The 14,436-nt window shown below is 39.3% G+C and overlaps 1 protein-coding gene across 2 annotated transcripts in view; it reads left to right on the top strand.

Annotated features, from left to right (window-relative positions):
• The window catches only part of TBC1D4 (TBC1 domain family member 4), a 111,178-nt gene that overhangs the window by 57,452 nt on the left and 39,290 nt on the right, over positions 1–14,436 (top strand). For both annotated transcript variants that reach the window (XM_037378472.1, XM_037378468.1), the window contains exons 2-5: positions 5,861–6,463; positions 7,839–7,928; positions 11,495–11,599; positions 14,170–14,302. In XM_037378472.1, the coding sequence (XP_037234369.1) occupies positions 5,861–6,463; positions 7,839–7,928; positions 11,495–11,599; positions 14,170–14,302 (931 nt within the window). The remainder of the gene's footprint in view (positions 1–5,860; positions 6,464–7,838; positions 7,929–11,494; positions 11,600–14,169; positions 14,303–14,436) is intronic.

Raw genomic sequence — 14,436 nt, 5'->3', positions numbered from 1 at the left:
ATGTATGAAAAGGGGCTTTGCTTTGTTAATGTATTGCAGACTGACATTTTCCATGTCAAAGCTAGAAACAAACAAGGGCTATAGCTTCTTTGCACAGTGAAATTCTGTCCAGCTGTGGAGATAATGATACACAGCAAGGGAATTTTGTTCTTCTTTACAATATCCATAGTGTTCAAGTTCAAGGTTTGGGTTAAAATTGAAAGCACTGGTTGGTAATTACTGTGGGATGCATTTGAATGTTATCCCTCCAGCAAAAAGGGGAGCTCCACCTTTGTTCACTGGAGGCTGTTGTAAATTCAAAGGGAGTGTGTGTGTATTTTTTATTGTTGTTGTTTTTAATGCTTCACCTTCTGTCACTGCTATTCAAGAAAGTGTGCAGTATCACCATGGAGATACTCTGCCTATTCCAGACTTGTGACAAACTGTTCTAGTGTTATGCTGCGGCGTGCATGATTTAGTAGGCTTGATAGCCTATCTGTTTTGCAACTTCAAGATATTGGTGATACCTCATAAGGGATGTTCTTTCTTGGGGGGCTTTAAGGCAGGGTTGATTAAAACTGGAATTAATTTTAACAAAAACCTAGTTGCATGACGTGAGAAGACCTGTGAAGAAAGGTCTTCTGCTCTTTTCCTGTAGTCCTCTCTTTGGTTTTAATCAAGTCAGATGAAAGATCTCGCGTTAGTTACATTAGCTAAGCTGACATTTACAACATGAAAATACATTTCTGCGTTGAACACAGTGAAGTTTCTTGTGTTCGTTCTATGTATAATAGAATAGTTTTTGGCAGTACTGTTCACATGCACTTTGAACAGTGCACTACTTGTGCACGAGGAAGGTGTTTGCTCTCTGTTGTGTATTGACCTTGTTGTAGGTCTAGTCACAAGGGACAGAACTGGATGGAGCCCATAACCTGCAGAGCTGGAATTAGCAGATCTCAGGTATTAATATATCTGTCTTCTAGCCAGGCTAAGTACTGCAGCCTCATCTACACTAGCTGGCCAATTGTATGATGTACATAAGGTCTGTAATCAAGGTCATGGGGGAGGTGGGACAAGGTGGGTATGAAGTGCAAATGGAATAAGTTAGGGGACTGTTTGGCTAAAACTTATACTGCCATTAGTTTCAGCTTACCAAAAGTCTACTGTTTGTAGTAAACAGAGTTTGTGACAGTATAACACCTCTCATGCTTCACTTATGTTGTATATTCAGAGCTGAATCTTACTGTAGTGATGCAGAACTCGACCAGTTCCATCTGTTCTGATATGATTACAGCTAACTTGACTTATTGAATGGCCATGTATTGAATCAGATATAATTCAGTGAAGAGTGATTCATTCAATCTTAGGCTACTCAAATGCAAATAATAACAAATTTGATTTGATTCCCAAGTGTGGGGTTGTTGGTTTGTTTTTTTCTTTAATTAGACTTACTGGATCAGTCATGTTTCCCTGGAGTTAAATATTGCCTATTTCATATCATTATGGAGGAGTTCTTACTTGCCTCTTAACTCACAGTCTTGGTTTTTTTGGTTTCAGTAGTGTTAATTTTTTTCTTTTTTTTTTTTCTCCTGAACCAAGTTTTGGAGTGTTCCTCACACTGAGGAGCTGAATTAGTATCACAGGCCTAGTCTTGTACTTTTGGTACCCACTGTCCATCCTTGTCTTTTTGGCCTCCTGCATTTGCGGGCATTTTGGTACAGGCCCTGAAGAAGGATCTCTGTTCTTCTGAGTTCTCTTGGCTCTATTCAGAGATTCTGCTTTCTCCTTCTGATCTGAGAACTGCTGTCGCGGTATGGCACCATTGACTCCGACCTTTCTGCCTAAGAAATCCTCTGCAACTCAGTTGGGGATGTAGTCATCTTCTCTGCCCAGCAATATTTGGAAAAAGGTGATAGACCCCTAGACCACGGGACTTGGGAGAGGCAAAGCAAGGGATAATCACATCTGCTTGCGTTATTCCAGCACTAACACCTCTGGGCTTGTTTGGGCTGGAAGTGTGCCTCTTTCACCCTGCAAATACACTGCCTATCCCCCTCTACTCCAGCCTCCCTCTTTGACATAACTGTCTTCAAGGCTTGGTGACAAAAATTCTGAGTATTTAAATAGATTAATTTCTGAAATGTTTTAAGGATTTATTTTCTTTATGGTGAATGCTTAAAAACTCATTTCACCTTTTTGGTGTGCTCTACTGTAACAGCTGATAGCATATATTCAGGAAGATCTGCAATGGCCCTGTGGGTTTCAGGAATAAGAATCCCGTTTCTCCCCTTTGGCTGCTTAATTTCATGAGACTGCTGCAGGGAAGTACTAGAACTTGGAAACTCATTAATAGGTTTTGAATGTTTCAGGAGTATGTCATCTTAATATTGCTAAACTGATTTCTAAAATCAGTTAAGCAGTTTCATCCTGTTAATTCAGTTTTTTAAAATCTCCATTCTGCTTACTGTCTTGTCTAACTTTGCCCTACATTTTCAGCATTAACAGGTAATAAGCTAATACCCAAATCCAAAAATGTTACACAACTTTGATGGTGAAACTTTTGTGACTGGGACTTCGTGATGTACAGAGGAGCAAAATGTCAAAAACCAGTGACATATGCCAAAGAAATGTGTAAAAAGCCACATTGGGATGGTTGCTGTGCCTGGTTAATTGTGTAACTTTTCCTGTATCTTGTATTTCAGGAATATAGAGATGCAATCTCTTGTTTAGACTCCACTTGATCCCAGTTACGGTTTTTGCCCAAAGTCAAAACATTAAGATACTGTAATCTGATCGGGTATGTCTCAGGTGGCAGTGGCACTTGATTCTTTATAAGGTAGTATCACTCTGGAAGTGAAGAGAGTCAGGTCTAACGGTACAAGCTGGTACATCGTTGATCACTGGGCACATTGTCATCTGTATGCAGTTACTCCTGTACACAAAAGACCAATAAAATCTGTATGTATGACTAATAGCCTAGCAATGTTTGTATCTGTCTTGCATCTTATACTTGAAGCTAGCTGTTTTTTGGGCCATACTATTTAGAGAATTCATGAAACAACCAACAGGCATCTGGAACTGGTTCTGGACTGACAGATATTTCTTATCCATTGTGATATCCCTGTATTACATTGTTTTCCTCTTCATATGTATATAAGAAAAGTATTCATAACTATGGTGATTAGATGGGTATCAGGTTTTCACCTTGATTTTTCACTTGAATTCTGTGGATAGGTAGAAAAACAGGAAAAAAATGAATACTGAGAAGGGTGCACTCTAAAAAATAACATGGCCTGTAAAAAAGTTTGTCTAAACAAAGCAGGGAATAAGGTTTGGTTGGGCAGTATGAGCTGAAACCCCTGCTCTAATGCTAGGATCCCTCTATGCTGAAGTGAGAACGCTGTAGCAATTTATGTGATAGGTAGAAGCAAAAGCTATACAGGGAGCAGGGATTGTGCAATAGTAGTTGTGACTCAATACTAGTGTCTGAAGAGTATACATGATCTGGAGAAGATGGAAATAAAACCAGCTGATGAACAGCAGGATGGTAGGAGTTTTGTTGTTGTGGTTGTGGGTTTTTTTAGATAGAATTGCCATTACTTAAAACTCTATGTGTATGTTTGTAGGGGATATCTCTGACAGAGGGAGGGGATGGATGGGGAATCCTACTGTGGTAGACTTGATATTGTCTTCTCAGCCTATTTGGGCATCTGCTGACAGGGGAGGATGTTAGGAGGTTATTGGGTATTATTAGAAAGACCGAAGAATTTCTTCTCCAGTCTTACCTTAGAAGTGATGAGCAAGTGGCAGAACCCAGTAATTGCAGTGGAAGTGATGGTACTTTTTCAAAAATCCAAATTGCCAGTTAAACAGCTGACATTATGGTAGTTGATTGCATGTTGAATTTATGCATTTTGACTAGAATTATCATTTATCACTGTACTTTGAATGGAAATGTAAGTGAATTGTCCTGTAATGAATTCTGGATTCTAAAAAGGGAAATGTTAATTAACAGACAGCTAACTTGTGAATTTTGCTAAAATAGAGAGCTAAGGGATTTCAACTCTAGAGCTTTTTTAAGCACAGACCATAGAAAGTATAAGAGGAGTGATCAGTGGAAAAAGAGCTGCGTCTTGGAATATGAATTAGCATGTATGAAGTGAGAAATGTCCATCTTCAGCTGAGCTGGCATGGCTGAGAGGAAGCGCCCCTTGGGCGCAGCCTGGTAAATTGTAAAGCAGCCTGGTAGTGAGAATGAGTGAAGATTGAATACCCTCTAGTATCTGTGTCATGTCAGAACTAACTTTTAGCCTCACTGAAAACTGAGATGATGATGACATCTATAGGGATGAAAGCCAGACAGTCAGTAGATCTTAGGGTAATTGAATTTCATTTTGCAATAAATGGACTGGAAGCAGATTTGAGTTGAATGCCCGGTGGATGAGGAGTGTGTAATGGGAGACGGGGACTAAAACGAGGTAGTTTTCCACTGTCACTTGCAAAACTGTTGGTATATGAGATTACTGCCTCATTAGCAAGTTTCAACTGGTATCATGTGACTGAAAGAAAGAGATACTGTAGGGAGCATGGATTATTAACTAAGGTGTGACTTTGGAGTAATATCTTCTTTTAAAAAAATAGAAAAAATACTTTGAGACAAATGATTAAATATTACAGATATGGTGGGAAGCTGTATGGAATGCAGCAGCTGTTGATTTATTGCATTGGATTAGGTGAGTGTTGATAAGTGATTTCTTTTGCAAGGTAAATCAGATAGATACTGTCTTTTGGTCTCACTGCCACTAGCAATTTCCCCAACGCATGTAAGTGATGCCATTCGTTGTACTTCCAAAGAAGATGAGACCTGGTGAGAAAGAGGTTTGGTTAAGCAGAGGTAGGTACTGTCAAAAGAGCAAATAGAAACACTCTCATCTGTGGTCAGTAGAGTTGGACAATTCCTTGCTTTCTTTATTGAAGACAAAATGAAAAAGGAGCTTGCATATTAAATATGTTGATACTGAAGGCAGACATCCTCCCCAGGTGATTGGCATAGGGTGGAAGAAGAACTAGGTGGCCTTGAAAGACTGGGTGAAATCAAGAGTTTCTACTAGAGATACGCAGTTTGGCCTTACAGGGTATAGTAGGAATCTGTAGGTAAGCATGATGGAGGAGAAGAGAGATTGGGGTGTACTTCTTAATTGCGTGATGACTGAGACATCAAGAAGTGTGACCTTAAAGTAAAGACATCAGGAAGTGTGACCTTAAACTATGCCATAGTATGGATGGGGTGAGATTTTTGTAGTAGATAATGAGTGAGAGCTAATGCAATTGTAGATGGTACATCAGTAAAATTTCCATATGCCTGCTGCCTGTATTGTAAAGCTGGCAGTTGAAACTGATGGGGATTGTTGGTGTCTTTTTCACAAAACTGTTTCCACAAAATGTCGTAAGAATGGAATCTCTGGCTCTGCAAAACAAAAACAAAGAAACCATGATGGTCCGATGCAATATACATCAACAAGAGATGCTGATGTGAGAAGAGGGCTACAGGAAAAGAGAAGGCAGTCTTAGTGTGGGGAAAAAAAGAAAAAAGTGTGAAAATTGGTCAGTAGACCTTCTTGTGCTTTAAAACCTTATGTTCTGAAAAAAGTTCCAGTAAAAAAAAAAAAAAAATTAGAAATTATTTGCTTTGCTTCCACTGCATAAATTGTCTGTACAGAATTTAGAATTTCCTATTCTTACATTTTCATCCAAGAAGCTAGTGGCACTCAACTGAAGAAGTAACTTGTGTAACTGCTTAACAGTAACAAATGTTTGACGTATCACTGTCTGTGCTATGTCATGTGTGGCTACTAAACTGACCTTTCATGTTGTCCCTTAGGTTCCTGATGTCATCAGCAGCATAAGGCAAGTCTCCAAAGCAGCACTAAAAGAAGATGCCAAACCAAGTAAGGATAGTGAAGATGCCTTCTATGACTCTCAAAAATTTGAGGTCTTGTACTGTGGAAAGGTGACGGTGGCTCACAAGAAAGCTCCCTCCACGCTAATTGATGATTGCATTGAGAAATTTAGCCTTCATGAGCGCCAGCGCCTGAAACTATTAAATGAGCAGCGGAATAACGAGTCAAGTTTAGACTTACCCCTGAGTGAAGGAAATGTGCCATCTTCTCCATCAGATAGCCCGTTTGAGGAGCTGGACAGCCCAAGTAACACTGTAGGGCATGCTGCAATGTTTACAATTGGCAGCCAGACCAACTTGACCAACCTGGTCAGCACTCGTGGCTCCTTTCCAGAAAGAATTTTAGAGGACTCTGGCTTTGATGAGCAGCAAGAGTTTCGCTCCCGGTGTAGCAGTGTCACTGCAGTTATGCAAAGAAGGGTTCATGACACAAACCTGAAAATACAGCCACGCAGAAGACATGCAAGTGCACCCAGTCATGTTCAGCCGTCCGATTCTGAGCAGAACAGGACTATGTTGTTCCAGGTGTGTACTAGGATGAGCTAGTTTTGCATGTTGGTTTTGCACTGTATCTTCCCCTGTGCAGTTTGAAGCTGAGACAAGTTTTGCAAGATAAACAGTATAGACTCAGTATGGTTTTGTGATTTGTCATAAATATTTATGTATCTGATCGTAAATGGTTGAAATGCAAGTAGCTGAACTTTAAGGAAGTCATCTCAATGTGTGAGCTCAGGTAAATTTTCAGAAAAAGGAATTACTTGTGCAGTAATCACAGTTTCTAGGGAAATAATTATTTTATATGCAGTTTTGGTTTGTCCATATTGGTGAGATCTAGGACCTAGCTGAAAAAAGTGAGTATTCTTTCAAAAAGAGGATGGATGAAGGCTTCCATCCGAACAAATCCTCTTTTGTGAGTGTCTTTTTAATTGCACAAAACTTCACATAAAACTATGAAAGCCTTATGTTTGGGCCAGCCTCTTTATGATAATTTGTATTAATGTTCAGCTTGTCTTTCCCAGATGAGTACTCAAATATCTCTGCACTGAAGGCTTCTTACTTCACACCTCCTGGTTATTTTTGCTCTTGCCCGAAGTGCATTTGATATCTTCAGAGCTTGTGTATTAAGAAAACAAAAGGTCACTTAAAGGAGGTGACCCATAAAAGGAAAGCTCTTTGGACCTTAAAATAACAACGGGCTAAATGTCTGGGTTTTGTCTTTCCATTTGCTTTAAAGATCATTCTGGTCTTTTATTCTCTTGGGGAAGTGTTAACTGAAGTGAGAATGCATTGCCCTTTAGAAAGCCACAGCTATCACTAGTAATGAAAAGGATTTAGCTGAAAAACTCCCTGAGGTCTATGGAGTAAGTTCCATAGGCTTGAGAAGCAGTTTGGGAAAGCTAAAAGATGGCTTGCTGCAAAACCTACCCTTTCTCGTCTGGAATTACTACAAAAACAAAAAGTATCGCCTTAAGATCAACATGGTTTCTCAGCTGTTCTATAGTATAGTTTAAAAAAAACATTAAAATCTTCAAAATCTGTTTTTTCCTGCAGCTTTTAATTTAGCCACATTGTTTGCTAAATGTTTTAGTATGGTCTGTCAAACATGTGGTCTTTGGACAAAAATAAACTTGAAAAGAAAGGGGGGCAGGGGGGAGGAGGGGGAGAGCTGTCTTCTTCACAAGTCTTTTTCCTATTCAACTGAGAGTATTGTTCTTGCTGAAATATTCTTACTCAACATAGACTCAATTATGGCACCCTTGCTGCTGCTGAGTAAGCTGTTGTGCTGAAGGTATGTGAATAAGAAAGGTCTAGATTGTCACATTTTTGTTGCTGTTAATGTTGTGCCTCCAAGACAGTCATAAACTAGACTTATTTTTCTCCTCATTTTCCCCTGCCCCAGGTTGGAAGGTTTGAAGTTAACCTCATCAGTCCGGACACCAAATCTGTTGTGCTTGAAAAGAATTTTAAAGATATCTCCTCATGTTCTCAGGTAAGCATTAATAAGAAGCAATATGTAGATCATCAGGAGAAAAGGAATTTATTTGTTCTTTAGCTGGGTTGCCTTGCTGGTCTATAGGCAGCAGAAAAAAAGAAGCATAGAATTCTCTTTCAGCATTCTGTGCCGTTTTCCTTTATTCAGGGTCAAAGGCCATTTTTAGCCAGTTGATCCTATCTAAATTACCCTGAAAGTAAGTAAATTGCTGTTTGACCCCATTGGCTCCTTAAAAAAAAAAAAAAAAAAAAGTGGGAGACAGCAGGGAATTTCGAGTGGTTGTGGCTAATGCACATACAGATCCTACACAAAGTTTGGTGCGTCTGCTTTTTGTGGGAGTACAGCTGAAGAAATTGGATATTAAACTGTGATTGCTTCATGAACACTTGCAGCAGATTTGAAGTACTGATTTGCCCTTACAGGAGTGAGAGCTGTTTTTCAAATTGGTGCTTTCACTCATCTGGAAGCACAATCATAATGCAAAGAGATCCCAAAGAGCTTAAGTACAGAAAAGATGAATGCAAAATGACCAGTCTGAGCTCTGGTAGTGGCAACTTCTATCATTGGTCAAAAGATAAACTGTTTTGCTTTGGGAAGAGCACTGGATATAATTTTGGAAGTAGCTTAATCTCCATTTAGGATGCTCTGAGTGTGCTGTTTCGGGGCAGCTGCACTCCGGAAAGCCTCTAGAATGAAAGGAGGAGAGAATCAGATCAGCCTTCCAGAGAAACAATAGTTCACCTGCATCATTTCTTCTGGAGAACATGGCAGTAGGTGAAACCAGCTATGTCTAGTAATAAGTAAATGTGTCTTGTAACATTAAATGCCAGGGCCAAGGGATTTACCTTTCTGTCTTGCTGTTGTTCATCACTTGCTTTCTTTGGGCACTTTCTGTTTTGAAGTCTTACTTTATTATTACCTTCTTTCATTTGCCATGCACATGCATCACTTCAGGCCTCCTTAAATGTTATTGTAGTCTAAAGTATACTTCCTGGCATGCTTTAAACCTGTATTTCATTGTAATGCTAGTAAATCTGCTCTTGCAGGACTGTGTTACCAGTACCAATACAAATTAAGAACTGGTCAGTACTTCTAACTCAAGTGGAGCCTTGAGCTACCAACTAAAGGTCCAGGCCCTTAAACAGACTTTGCTGTTTAACTACAATTTGTATTGGGCTTGGTAGAGAAAAAAATCAAGTGCAAATATAGAATCGGACAGTATAATCAAACAGTGATGTATTTATTAATAGCTTTTAATAAATATAGATCAAAGAGATTATTAAAGCAGTAGTATGGAAAGCAAAATTTGCAGACGTCTCAAGTCTTCTGCTGTTTGGTACTACCCTGAATAAAAGTGACACTTCAACTTTATGTACTGGGCTCCTGGGTTGCATATACATACTGATAATAGTCAAACAAAACAGTCCTAAGTGGGGACAACCTTTGTTCTACTGATTTTAAAGTGGGGTGAAGACCGTGGCAGACGAGTAAAATAACTGTGTCCAGTAAATAGTGTAAGTCGTGCTGTGTGTTGGGCTTTGGAGATGGAGTTTTTCGCTACACCTCTTTGCTTTCATATGGAGCAAAGCTTTTGTGATTTTGCATGCTTGAGTAACTCAAACAGGCGCTAACAATACTGTGGGGGTTTTGTTTGGGTTTTTTTCTAATGCAGAATGGCTACTTTAGAGAAGTCAGGGATTGGGGTTTTTTTTCCCTCTATTTAATAGAAATGAAACATTTATTTGCTCAAGACTAAAGATTTGGTTGCATAAACCCCATCAGTACTTTTTTCGGTGCTAGCGACAGGGCTCCTCCGTTATGTATTTATAGGGCAGTGACTTAGTGCATATTGTGGGACTGCAGCCTAGGAGTGTTTGTTCTGAGCTTTGCAGATGATGAAAAGGAGATGTTCCCTTCAGCTTGCATTCTGAATTATTTTAGTCTGGTCTAATAAAGGTATTTTTATTCTGTAGCTTAAGTATGGTTGATGTGCTGCATTCAGTTCATTATCCGCACTCCATATAATTGTCAAAGCAGCAAATATAATTGATGATAAATCCCTGTGTGTGCTGCCTAAGCTCAGGTGTCAGACAGCTGTAGAAGTTTTTTCGTTGTGGCCTTGCTGACCTTGAGGGACCCCAGAACAGCAACAAACTTTGCTCTTTTGGCACGACAAGTCCAGCCACCCTCTTAAAGAAATGTGATGGAGGTACTGTTAATTGAGGAATGTCCTGTGCTATTTACACTTCAGTGATGCAAGTGTCATGTCCATCTCCCCCACAAATGTTCTCGTGTGGAGACTGAGAAATTGGACAGCTGTAGACTTGTTCAGGAGCACTGTCAGCAGAGAACTGGCATTGCACTGAAGCATTTTGAGTAAATGTTCTCCTTGCAAAACAGAAGGCAACATTTCACTGTTACATAGATCAGCATATGTGTTATGTGTCTGTTCTTTTTCATTTTATGCTTTTGAAGACTTCATGTGTCACAGGAAAATGAGTTCAATTAAGTCAGGATTAGTATGAACTGTGGTAAATTAATGTAGTTTGTGCCATCTTAGATGCCCTCTGCACCTTTGTTAAGTTTTGTTTAAGTAGCATAGATACAACTTTTGGAAATTTGTTTTTAAAAACTACAGCGTACTGTGACAATATGTTCAGTCTGTCACGTACGGCATTACCAATTTTGTCTAGAGTGTTTTCTGTAGTGACAAGCAAGTTGTTTTGCCTCTTCTCCTCTTTCTACAATATAGGTGTTTTCTTTGGAGATGGATCTAAGCAACTGAGTTGTGCCTTCTGTTGTATTTGGACTTGAGGGATTAAGCTTTCTTTTGGAGAAAATCTACTATTACTATACTCAGATGATAAAAACATTGGCAAAAGCTTTAACAATAGTGAGTCATGTTCCATGAACTGAGACTGGGAATATAGTGCTTCTTAGGAAGCAACTCTCTTTGATCTTCTCAGTGCTGTTTTCAGCAAGGCAATGTTCCCTGTCAAGCAGTTAGACTAGGATCTTGATACTACACATCAATAGTAATGTGTAGTAAGTCTTGAAACTTCTGGTATCTAACTCGGTTTCAAATAATTTATTTAAGAATTAGGTTGGAATTTTGCATGCCACCACTCATTCCCTGCTCTTTTTGGTGTAGTCCTAACTTACTTTAGAGGAAAGTGAAGATCTGTCGCTACTTTGATGCTAGTCCAGTCCCATGTTTTGGTGTGGGCTCATCACATACATTTTCAACTGCAGAGATGATTTCAGATACAACCTAGGACTCTTTAGTTTGCTGCCTGAAAATCCATTTTCCTAATGGAAGAAATTCAGGTCCAGGTCTATTGCTGTATAACTTTTGGTTTGTATAAAGAGCTTTATGTAACTAATAAATGCAAAAAGCAATTTAAAAGATAACTGCTGTAGTGGTAAAATAGATCATTAGGAGTATGCGTTCATAGTTTCTCGAATTTTTGTATTGGCAAGTGTTGGAGTCTGTTACCTATTTGTGGAAGCAAAACCTGTTTAGGAAATGGTCTACTAATGCTGGTTTTTTTAAACTCTCTTAGGGTATAAAACACGTTGATCACTTTGGTTTCATTTGCCGGGAATCTGTTGAACCTGGGTTAAGCCAGTATGTTTGCTATGTGTTCCAGTGTGCAAGTGAGTCTCTGGTGAGTATTTATTAACAATTCTGACCTTTCCGTCGGAGGATGTCTGAGACATTTCCTAAACCATGGGAGTCTCTGTTATTCTGCCGTGTCAACTGAGACTCAGTGGTCACGTCTTCTCAGGTGTGAGTCCTCAGTTGTGAATATGAAAACATGTAATAGGAAATACCTACATCCTGTTCATATATAGCTATATCCTGCTACTCCACTGATGCATATATCAAGAACATGTAGAAAAAATCCAGATGGTTGAGTTTGCACATGCAGACTGTGAGCGTATTTGGGCTCTGTATTTGATTGTAACTCTTGCATTTCTAATGATTAAGACATTTGGTTCCACATTAAACATGTAATTACATGCGTTGAATCAGTAACAAAGCTGATGATAAAACCCAAACATACTTTTCAGGGTAGGGTTTAAACTACTGGCTGATCCTGCGTGTGTCTTTAGCCTGCATGTGACTTTATCATTTTACCTGTAGCCTGTTTTGTTCCTCAGGAGAAGAAAATAACAGCATCTTGTGAGAGAAGAAAACCATAGTATGTGTGGATGTATGTAGCTATAAAAAAGTCAGTTGGACATTTGATAAAGTATATATATCAGTCTATTGAACTTCCAGGTGCCAGTGATTTAACTGATAAAGGTAGCTTAGCTTAATGATGTGAGATGCAAACAAGGAGATCATTTTAGCTACTACATTTTTATTTTAAAGCTCTGACACTTTAAAAAGAAGCTGGTTTCTGTTTTTTTCTGTTCCGAAACATGTTTGTTCCTGATGGCTGTGCTAACAGCTGCTAGCTCTTTTTCAGCTAATCTTAAAACCCTTCTAGCTAGCTGAACATGTAATTTTTTAATCCATTGACTAGCTTGAGAGTGAATAGATTACATTAATAAAACTTCAAACAGCTAACAGCCCTAGATGTACAATAGTAGCTGAGGCTGCACTTCTGTCAGTATGAGAGCTTCTTATGAAATCAGCTCCGACTCTGTATTAACAGAGAATGTTACATCTGACCTACTGATAAATCTGACCATGCATAATTCAAAGACTAAAAATGTGGTATATAAAGAAACCATGTATTTATGAACCTCCTCACGTATTCTAGTACTGATGTGTGTGAGTATGCCCACATTGCAATATGAAATGAACATTCCTGAGCTACTTCCAGGTGCAGTTGCTTGGACCCCAGTGGCAGTTGGATTGTGGCAGGGCAGAGCTGTAAAACCTAATGCTTTCCAAATTCTGTGCTGCCAGGCAGGCTGTGGTACCAGGCTTGTGTATGTTCGCTCTAAACCTAGCTACAGTCTGTGCTACAGTTCTCATGATTTTAGTGTAGTCATAATCCATATGCTTAGCACTGTACTGTGGATCTTATTTGAGAGGCATTGTTACCAACTCTTAAAAATTTATCAGTCTGTATTGCAAGATGGATATTCACTGTTCAATGCCCCGCTTCATTGCTAAAGAGGGAGCACCCAGAAATTCCTGGTAGTGCTTAAAACTGGGGTTAAAAAAAAAAAAAAGGTAAAAAACCTCAAAACCTAAATGTATTGGGACACAAACTAAATCAAATATCCACAGTCAAGGCCCCCCTGCCCCCACCCAGGTGAAAGACACTCAAAGTCTTTGTTTTCAATGTCAGACTACATGATTTTGGTCTCAAATATTTATTTCAGCTTTCTACTTCCTGCTTATAAAAAAACCCAACAGGTAAAATCAAGGATATGATTTGGCAGTAGAATACTAATTTCTTTCCTAAGATTGTCATCAAGCTGTTGTCTCCCTCTTTCCATGCTAGTTCAAAGACTCAAGTGACCAGCTCTTAGTAAGCATTGTATTCCTCTAAAATACAGACAGGGAACTCCAAGTGCTTTGTGTATAAGGTCTGGGAGTGTATTTGGATGAGTGTGGAGAAACACTGTCACCTTGACCTCTCTTACATGAAAGTTTGAGCTTTTCCACTGCTGTTGTGTGGGAACATAGCACCGCTGTGTTTGTGTTAGTGGTAAAGATCAGGGCAGACTGCAAGGCAGGCCAGCAGTACTTAAAGGTAAGTTGGTGATTGTAATGAAGCTGGTAGCCAGTTTAGCAGCCTGGAGAAAAGTGAACTGCTGTGGGAAGCTCCCGTCTGCCAGCGGGATGAATCTGTGGGATTTTGCGCTAAAATGATGCAGTGGTAGGAAGCAAATCATTCAGAGGGAGCATGTGCAGTTTACAGGAGAAACGTGAAGCTAAGGGAAAAGAAATTAATGCTTTTTACTTAGCCAGCATATATTCAAGCCAAAAATTCCCACTTGCAGCTTCTTAAAACAGCAGCTGCCTGCCCAGTAAGCTTGGGCGGCAGCAGCAGATAGATACTCAAAATTACACTGTCTGGCTGAACTTGAAGAATGGTGAGCGTCCACAGAAAAGGTAAAAAGCTGGAAATTCAACCTTGATCTCTTTAGAAGACAGCAAAAGGTTTTATTTTGATTATAAAGCACCTCTCTGTGATGTGATTTATAAATCTAATTTGACATATATGGCATGCATTTTTGTTTATATACTCTCTTTTCCCTCCTTCCTCTATAGGTTGATGAGGTAATGCTAACCCTGAAACAAGCCTTTAGCACTGCTGCAGCTCTGCAAAATGCCAAGACGCAGGTTAAACTGTGTGAGGCCTGCCCTATGCATTCATTGCACAAACTTTGTGAAAGAATTGAAGGTAGCAGCTGAGTTTATTTTCTAATTGTGTTTTTCTGATTAGTCTAGAATTTTAATTATGTTAGCCAGCGCTTTCAACTTAAGCGATATAAGGACAGAGGGAAAAGAATCCCAATAAGCAATTCTAACCATCCT

This window comes from Falco rusticolus, chromosome 2 (assembly GCF_015220075.1).
Source record: "Falco rusticolus isolate bFalRus1 chromosome 2, bFalRus1.pri, whole genome shotgun sequence".
Lineage (NCBI taxonomy): Eukaryota > Metazoa > Chordata > Aves > Falconiformes > Falconidae > Falco > Falco rusticolus.
Note: the sequence above shows the minus strand (reverse complement) of the source record. Positions and strands in the feature narration are given on the sequence as shown.